Source organism: Ruditapes philippinarum, unplaced genomic scaffold (genome assembly GCF_026571515.1).
Source record: "Ruditapes philippinarum isolate M1 unplaced genomic scaffold, ASM2657151v2 ctg15502_1_1_1_1, whole genome shotgun sequence".
Taxonomy (NCBI): domain Eukaryota; kingdom Metazoa; phylum Mollusca; class Bivalvia; order Venerida; family Veneridae; genus Ruditapes; species Ruditapes philippinarum.
In genome coordinates this window covers 1-10,297 of record NW_026864843.1, presented here as the reverse complement: position 1 = coordinate 10,297, position 10,297 = coordinate 1, and the positions used below count along the sequence as shown (strand labels likewise).

At 30.9% G+C, this 10,297-nt stretch overlaps 1 protein-coding gene across 1 annotated transcript; it reads right to left on the bottom strand.

The window, feature by feature from the left end:
- Positions 1-7,414: 7,414 nt before the first annotated feature.
- Positions 7,415-9,101, bottom strand: LOC132727008 (perlucin-like protein). The gene is made up of 2 exons (XM_060712418.1): positions 9,008-9,101; positions 7,415-7,915 (listed from the first exon to the last, which is right to left on the bottom strand). The coding sequence occupies exons 1-2, from the start codon at positions 9,099-9,101 to the stop codon at positions 7,692-7,694; spliced, it is 318 nt and encodes a 105-aa protein (XP_060568401.1). The 3' UTR covers positions 7,415-7,691.
- Positions 9,102-10,297: the final 1,196 nt, after the last annotated feature.

The following is a 10,297-nucleotide window of genomic DNA, read 5'->3' as shown; positions in this document are numbered from 1 at the left end:
GCCACTGAATTACAAGGTTTAAGCTTTAAAAACACTATACACAACGCTAATTCTATTAAAATAGGCAGTCTAAATGTTTGCGGTTTGAAAAATAGAAGTTAAATACCCAGACTTTTCTGATCTTATTAAAGACTATGATATTTTGTGCGTGGGGGAAAGCAAACTAGATGCATACGACATTATAGATATACCAGAATATACGTTTTTCTCGAAACCTAGAAAAGATAACTACATCAAAAAATCAGGTGGCATTGGTTTTTTTATTCGAAACTCGCATGTCAATTATATAGAAATAGTTGAATCTGATTGTGAATATATTTTCTGGGTCAAAGTTCATGCATATATGTTCAAAAATCTTGATAGCGATTTTATTATTGGTGCAATGTATATACCCTCCAATGCAGTCACGTTTTTACAACGATGACGAATTTCTCAAGCTTGAAATGAAATCTCAACTACATGTATAAAATACAAATATTGTCTTATTTAAGGGGATGTAAATGGCCATTACCTCTAACGCTGATGATTTTGTCATTATAGATGATTTTTTCTATTAAAACAGTTCGAATTTGATGAACAATTCATGAGTGCATTTAACTCTTTCGAAATACTCAAAAATGTAATGTCCCGCTTAAAAGAACTTCTATGGACACGAAAAACAATGCTGTCGGGCATAAGTTCCTTGATATATGTAAATGTTAATAATTTATACATATTAAATGGTAGAGTAGGTAAAGATCGAAACAAGGGAAACTTCACTTTTAGAAATACTTCCGTTATAGATTACATGGCAGGCTCAGTTCACTTGTTTCCCTTTCTATCAGATTTTGAAGTTAAGAAGTTGATGCATTATTTTCGGATGGACATTCATTGTTTAACAGTCGAAATACATTGTTCGTGTCTTGATAGCCAAAGTACAGGAAACGGATCATAATAAAACAACGTCAAGTCAGTTTATAAAGCCGCCGAAATGGAGGAATAACCTCTCTTCTGAGTTTGTCCTAAATTTAGATGAAAAAGACCTCAATCGATTGAACTATCCTTAAATGAACTAAACGGTGGATATATCAAAGAAACTCAAATCAACCATATATTTCAGAAAAATTGCAGACCTCTTTAATCATTCGGCATTTAAGACTTTTCCGTCAAAACCTCCTTTAAACGATGATCATTTTTTAAATAAAACATCTAACAAACAAAAAAAAAAAACCAATGGTTCGGGCCTCAATGTAATAAAGCGAGACGTAAATATAACCGCGCACGAAAAATGTACAGCTTGCATAAGAATGAACTATATAAATCAGAACTAAATTGTGCCGCTAGATTTTATAAAACAAACAATGAATACATATATACGTCAGCATAAAACACGAAAATCGAACATAAATTAAGAGAAATGCATTCTAAAAAACCGAAAGATTTTTTGGAAAATTTTGAACAATTTGAATAATACATGTCCTAAATAATACTACGCCAGATATCAATGAATTTTATAATCACTTTAAAAAAGTAAATTCCGACCCCGATTATGATGATTGTATACAAACTAATCAAGCGGAACCAAATATAACTATAGATGACAGTATTTTGAACTATTGAATATTAAAAATGAATAAACAAATGCAATAATTCCAAAGCAGCTTCACCGCAAGATTTCATTTATAATGAATAGATTAAAAGTACTAAGTCCACTTTGACACCAATTTAAATTAAATTTTTAATAAAATTTTTTGATAGTGGGATTTTTTACCTGAAAAATGGCTTATCGGCACTATAATGCCAATCTACAAGAAAAAAGGTTCACAATTAGACGCCAGGAAATTATCGTCCAATCACAATATTAAGTTGCCTTGGGAAAATATTCACTGCCATATTAAACGAACGCATAAACTCTTTCTTAAGTAAATTAGATATCCCTTAAACAAATCAGGCCGGTTTCAGATCTGGGTTTTCAACCCACAGACCACATTTTTACTCTTTAAAATTTCCCCAAATTGACACCCCTAAATCACAAAAAAAAAAACTGTTTTTGCTCGTACATAGACTTTTCGGCCGCTTTTTTGACAAAATTTGGCGTGTAGGATTATGGAACAAACTGCTTAAAAAACGGAATAAACGGGAAACTATTTAATGTTGTTTTCAATATGTATGCAAAATATTAAATCATGTGTATCTTTAAACGGTAATATTTCCCCCTTTTTCAAAAAGCATGTGTGGGGTACGTCAAGGGGGAAATGTGTCCCCTGTTCTCTTTTCAAATATATTTAAATGACCATGAAGAATATCTTAATAGTTAATAACGCCGGGGGGCAATAGAACTTAACTAGTAAACGAAAAACATGGAAGCATCGATGTGTATCTGAAAATTTTTGTACTATTATATGCAGACGAATACTGTTATTGTAAGTGAAGACGAAAAAACTTTTCAAAACATGTAAAAAGATTTTCACCAGTATTGTAAACAATGGAAATTGACAAATTAATATGCAAAAACTAAGATTCCATTATTTTTGGCACCAGTAGACCTGGAAATTACATGTTTACCTTAAGTGGCGAAAAAAATAGAAATTGTTAAAGAATATAAATATCTGGGCGTTCTTTTTTCATCATCGGTAGTTTTTTTAAAAACAGTTTAATAAATTCAAGCTAAAAAGGCATTACAATACCCTACATATGCGTATAGCTAACATTGACTTACCAATTGACGTACAGATAAAGCTTTTCGATCAAACAATTGTACCTATACTAACATATAACTGCGAAGTTTGGGGCTTTGAAAATTTGGATTTAATCGAAAGGGTTCACACCGAACTTCCTCCGCAAAATAACAAACAGCAAAAAAAGTACGCCCCCTATACAAAATGTACATGCCTATATGGTGAGCTAGGTCGTTATCCGCTTTGAAATAGTCATTAAAACAAGAATAATGAATTATTGGTGTAAACTTCTTATGGGCAGTGAGTCTAAAATTTCAAGGCAATGTTATGAGTTTATGTTGAATTCAGAAATTAATTACAAATGGTTAAATTATGTAAAAAATATTCTTTGATTTTTAACCGGAAATACTAACTATTGGACCAACCAGAAATTTTCACTTTAAAGAGTGTAGGCAAATTATAAAAAGAAACATTACTTGACCAGTTTATACAGAAATTCAACGAGAATTTATCAAACTCCTCGAAAGGAACAAATTACAGGTTATTTAAATCTGATATTAAATTTGAACCATATTTAAATATATATTAACCCCCAAATAAAAGAACTAACAATATTCCATTATAGAACAGGTAATCAATAGATTGCCAGTAGAAACAGGCAGGTGGCGAAATTGTTTACACTACCATATGAAGACAGAAAGTGTATGTTATGTTCACCTAAATGACGTGGTGACGAATTCCACTATCTTCTTAAATTTCCCTTTTTTTACTGATGAAAGAATGAAATATATTCCGAGAAGGTTCTATAATAGCACAAAATGTTATCAAAGATTTAGGGAACTTATGTCCGCAGAATCATTAGTGGTCCTTAATAATCTGAGTACTTTCTTACACTTGATAATAATTTTTTTTTTCCGAAATACTTGTCCCGTAAGAATATTATTATTCAGTCACTTACCCAGGTATCATATGCATGTTTAAATCCATGTTTGTTTTCGCCGTTGTAATCTCAAGCAGACGGTTTTTTGTTATTTAGTTTTGATAATACAGTTCACTATCGTTCGTACTTATTTACTATTGTCATTTAATATTTTTTTATTTTCTCTATCTCTTAAATACCATGTAGCATGTAATATATATTGTTACCGTTTTAAAATATCCCAGTCAATGACATACGTTTTCCACTATGTTTTTCTCGTGGTATAATTCTCCCAACATATCCACTAGTCAATGAAATACCTTTCCTGATCCACGATTTTCCACGTGATCCAATTTCTCGTAACATTATTTTTGTTTTCTTATCACGCTTTACCCGTGCGTACCCCCAATTCTCCCAACGTGCCTATTTACCATTTAAATTACAGATAATGATATTAACAAGGTCTACATAGTTTTAAATATTGTGTTAAATTGATTGACATGTTATTTACTTATTAACTTTGTATTTATCTGTCCCCATCTATTTACCCATATTTCAATATAAAACAAAATGAATCATGCTATTACATGTCTGTAATCTGATATTAATAAAAGTAATTGTTGTTGTTGTTGTTTACATACATGCGCAAAATAGGCAAACTTGAAAATTGCAAAATGAAAATTTTCAGAAATACATTGACCCTACAATGGTTGAGTTTGTATTGAAATGTAAAAGTTTTAAAAGGTCTGATAGTAATAAATTTTAATTAAAAGTAAACCATCGTGTATTCAATATTTTTTTTTGTAAATTTTGATACTAAATATGCAAATGGTATACAAAAAACCAAGTGTATACTATCGTTTGCAACTCGATATATTTAGTATGTTCCTTCTTTAGATTTGATTTTTCGAAATTATTCATGGTTAAAATAACAGCTGCAAGTTTTAAATACCCCACTGAACGAGTAAAAAACTAAATATTTTTGATTTTAGTTTTTTTAATTTAGTTTTTGTAAAAAAAAAAAAACAACAACAAAACAACAACAAAAAAAACAAAAAAACAACAAAAAAATCAATAACAACAAAAAACAGTTTTATAAATTTCTAAATTTAGTTTTTGTTCAAAAATAGTTTGTTATGAATATCTATCGTGAATTTTTGTTATATTCACATTCCATTGGGTCGAAATACTCGATTATTTATTAGTTAAGATTTTTGCCATGTTTTAACAGTTTTTTTCAACTGTATTTTACTAAGAGTGTTAAGGCAATTATAACTTTGTTAAAGTAATAAAATTATTTCATTGTCTGTTCAAGACTTATTATTACTTTGGACAACCTTTGAACAAAACACGTTATTCATGAGAATGCTTTATACGAGTATTCATTTTATCTTGTGTGAGCAATATTAAACATTTCTCTAATGACCTTTCAACTAGTATGACGTGTTTTATTGACTCTGTGTTCAGTATAGAAAAAATAAATAACCAAATAAAAAAAAAGATTGATCGGAAATGTAAAAGACAAGTGGTCTTGCGTTTCGTTAGTACTTACATGTACCGCAAGTGCAGTAACATGGAACAAAATAATGTATCAAAACAAAATACAAATAGAATTGTTAAAGTTGTGCCGAATTGAACTTGTGGCTTTTGGCAGACGGCCAGTGGTTCAACTTGACTGCGCATACGTCTTCCGAGAGGCGATGTTACAATTTTGTATGGGTTATTTCGGAAAATAACAATCATTGTTTAGATTTTATAAACATTTAAATATCATTGGTATATTCACAGCCGCAGGAAGTTGACAATAACGCATGAATTGTGCAAGAGGAACACATATTGTTAGTATGTACAAAGCTATGATCAAAACGAGTAACACTGTAAGTAAACTGGCTAAATTACTTGATAGTAAATCAAATTAAGTGAGATATGCTCTTTTTCTTTCCTTGTGAAGTTGAGCTTAATTGACTATATATTTTAATTTTAAAAGAGTGACTGTTATAATGGTGATTGACAAACAATTGATATTGGAAGATGTTTAGAATTAAATATTAATCTGCCTTGAATACATAAAGACTGTCCTACTTTTTTTTTTTTATAAATTGAACATTACAGGTAATTTTCACCTCTAAGGGATAGGGATATGTGTGCAGCTTATGTCTGTGTCATATAGCTAAAAGGTTGAGTAAAGGTCATTGTCTGGTAACGTTATTCATTTATCCATAAGTTCCAATCGGTACTTACAATCGGTATTCTGAAAACACGACAGGTTTCAATATCCGATACCAGTTTTGCTATCGCTTTAAGGTGTTCTTATATACTGTATATTAGTAAAGTTTACGTCATTACACATGATTCCATTAAATGACTACATTCTCGGTCGGATTAAGAACATTGTTTATAGAACCGTCTGCTTGTCCGGATCCTGTACAGTCACCGTTATTATGTGTATTTGCTTTCTGAGTGGTTTTCCTGTAAACGTAAACAAGCCGATTTGCCATACAATAAAATTTTTTCTGTACATAATGTCCGCATGTTTGCATAGCTTCTGTCTGTTTAAACATAGTCCATGGAACACTTATGCTATCATTTGTAAAATTTTAAGCACTTCCGTAGTATGTTTATCAATTTTTATTAAAATGAATGGAATCTAAATAGAATGCATTGTTCGTTAGTGCCATTTACTTTGAATATTAAAATTCTATGAAAGTGATTTTTCTAGAGTGATGTATTTAATGAGAACATGCTACTCGATAGGTTTATTATTCTTTCTCATGACAGATGATATATATAAAAAATGTTTTATATATATAATTGATATACATGATGACAAAATCATATTTGTTGACCAAAATATTTAATTAAACCTTGAGTGATTGTAAATTATTTTAGTATTTTATAATAATTTATTATCTCAGCATCATTAACAACTAACGCATTTAGCATTGAAGATTATCTTCTAACGCTAGTGCTACGGGTCGTGAGTATTAGTGCACCTTTTATAATCTCTCATGATCACTATCGAAATGAATCTGCAATTTTCACCTTTTTGACTTTTTAGACCAGTGTTTTTGAGGGACCTAACTTTTCTCCTTTTTAAACCCACAGCTACAGGTAATGTTTATAGCTGTAAAAAGTTGTGCGGTACTTTATGACAGCGTTCATCTTTTTTTCTGAAACTTACGTAACATTACTTCGGTTACGTCAATTATTGAAGATTGGTTTATACAGAATTTAGTTAAGATTGTGATTGAAGCTATAAGCTCATTGAAATATTCCCAAATCGGTTTTTGGAACCAACCAGTTCTTATCAATGAGTGAATGAGTTGACTTTTCACGCTCAGGGCAGGGTATTTCAAATAGAATTCTATTTGAAAGACCCCGTTCAAGGAAACAGCGAAAATTAATTTAAGAAAAGTGTCTTATACCACCTCCCTTTGAAAACTAACTTAACGACAATATGTCTCACGTTTTTTGTTTTGTAAATATGCAAACTGTGATATATATCTAATAAAACATGAAAACAACAAAATAACGAACAATTTATGTTTACAACGATATATTAATTGAAACTTTCAATTTTTCATCGTATTTCAGGTAATATAAGTTATGTTATGTATTCTTGTTGCTTTAGGAAAATCATGTCAAAGGTTTGTATGTAAATGTTTATGTAACAAATATGACTGAATTAAAGTATAAGCATAATGCAATAGTAAAATATAAAATATGTAAAACAAGATCGACTTGTCATGACGTCATACAATGAACGTATCCCCGCTACCTCCCCCCCCCCCCAAAAAAAAGGAAAACAACCAAACAAAACAAGCAAAACTGTTGGACCAAATCTTTAAATTACTTGATATCTGACTGTGTTAAAAATAAATACGAATGCCTTGCAGTTACTTTAAACATATTGTCTTAGCAGGAGGGTGATTAAATCAACTCATCTGAATCTTGTTTGAGTACCTTGCCTGTAATAAGAATAATAAAAGGATGTTCAAGAATGTCGGCGCATGATTTCATTAAAACGTTTGTGCCACTTGTAAAAAATGCACCTGACTGACTGTATACAAACACCGATATAAAATACAATGTCATCAAATTTTTAGCACATTCGATTATGCATCTATCTCGCATATGGTTCTCAGGTCCCATTCGCAAGGAATATCGACCCATTTCAAGTCCATTGGGAAAAAGAATGCCAGACAATTTTCCAGCGTTCCTAAGTTTGGTTCACCGCTCCCCCAATCGTGGAAGGTCATTTGGTTATTGGTACCGTATTCTACCCATGTACCCTCAGTGATTAAGTCTGCGAACCCAGTAAAGAAAGCAGTGTCGTTATCTGAAAAAAGTCATATTAGATAATTAAGAGTAACAAATGACATTTTATTAAAAGAAAATTATATATATTAACATTCCAGTCTATTTAAACTTAAAGGATTTTAAAAACACATACTTTAAGCTACATAATAATAGTGCACGAATGTGTGTTCTAGCATTACGCTCTATTTGCAACATTACCCTTATCATTTTCATTTCCTTTAGGTTGATTAGTAAAAAGAATTGACGTAGGCTCGTAAAGACTTTCATCGTCTTTATCTTAAAATTTAATGTAGTCATCAAACATTGTACTGAATTGCACATGTCAAACAAAATCAAGACGATGACATGCAAGACGATGGCATGCAATCATGATTCTTGTTACATTGTGTAATCACTTGCAGTGAAAAGGGTATTAAATACATGGAAAAAAAAACACCTTGAAATCCAACTTAAATTAAACAAGGGCTTTTTTAAAGTCATGATCTTAAAATGACCAGTAATTGAGATGTATTTTGCTCAATGGGGAATCATTTGAAACATGAATGTACAAAAGAGAAAATACAACCATGATACATTCCGTCTGTTTAAACAACAATTAATAATCCCATAAACTAATATATTTGCTTCTATTTCTTCCAATATATCATTAAACAAAAAGCTTCGCCCTTGAAAGAAATACTTTACCTCCAATAAGATTATAATTATGATCCCGAAGTCGTCATTCCCAGAGTTATTTTAAAGCCATACATATTAACACATGATCAGCAGGCAGCTGAGTCAAACAATGGTTTTAAGCAGTAAGTTTTTTTTAACACGTTTAAATACGGCCTTGTTATTACGGAACGTTACTGGAGTCATGACCACATTTGATCGAATGGCATCAATACTGGTTAGCACCTGAAAGCCGACTCGAATGTGGGTAAAGTGTGGTTCGAGCTTTCTCAACGCTCAAGTTAATAAAATTAGGAAATAGATATCAATTCTGAGTGATTGTTGTAAAATAATATACGGTTTGAGTTTAAATGCGTAGTAATATAATCACGAATGCCGATAGAAAACGAACCGAGGAAAGAAATTGAAAATGATTTAAGAATTTTTAAGATATACGAACTTTGGTCCGTCGTTGACCGAATGAGTTCCTTGACAAAGTTGTTTTCATTTTCGTCATCTATTATCACAGGACATGCGTCAAATGACCTGCACATTTCCTAAATTCAGAAAATTTAAAATATACAAAAAAGATAATTACTTTTTATTGTAAATTATGCAATTACTCAACAAATTATAAAATCACGGAAAATAAGTATGTTTAAATGATTTATGATAAATTAAGTTTTTAGCCTTTTACAATAAGTGGTAGATTGGCATGTGATTAAGATACAAAATGGATAATGGATGTTAATTTAATCAAATCAATAAATTGCTGAAAACACCCGAACACCCGAATATCCGAATATTGCTATTGATAACATAATTAACTAGATATCAATTATTCACCACTTGGTATCCAGTTTGTGATTTGAATTGCAAAAACACAGTTATTTTTTTTTATCATACTGTAAATTTAAACAAATAGTTAAACTAATTTATGCACAAAGACAAGTGCAAAAATGGTTGAATCAACAAAAAAACTCAATTAATATTTGCGTTTTGTGGGTATTGTTAAATAGAGCAAGACAGGCATTGAATTTGAAATTGAAATTGTATATTATTTTAATTAAATTCTTACTTTTTTAATTTAAAATCACTACAAGCTTTGTTCTGAGAGATAAATTGTTCATGAATATTAAGTGCTTAGTTTTTTTTCCAACATAGAACTACTTTATTGAGAGATGTAAGTGTGAAATACTAAATGGTTACTTTGTGTTGGTATTAGGAATTAATAATTTTTGCACCAAAACAGTTTCTCTTTGAATGCTTCATTAGGTACGAAATGGTGAATGGAACAAAATGATACTAAAACTGAATCGGTCTATAATTGAAGCTCTGTACTACAATTAATAATTATGTTTTTACATTTTAGAGTCAGACATAACAACAATCCATGAAATAATTATATATGAGCCGCGTCACGACAAAACCAACATAATGGGTTTGCGACCAGCATGGATCCAGACCAGCCTGCGCATACGCGCAGTCTGATCAGGATCCATGCTGTTCGCTATCAGTTTCTCTACTTATTATAGGGTTGGAAAGCGAACAGCATGGATCCTGATCAGACTGCGCGAATGCGCAGGCTGGTCTGGATCCATGCTGGTCGCAAACCCACTAAGTTGGTTTTGTCGTGACGCGGCTCATATATTTTTAAGCCAATAATTAATTGTTCTAAAAAGTATAATGTGTCATCTTATTAATGTTCATACAAATAAAATCAATAAGAACTTTTTTAAATTTATTTTGA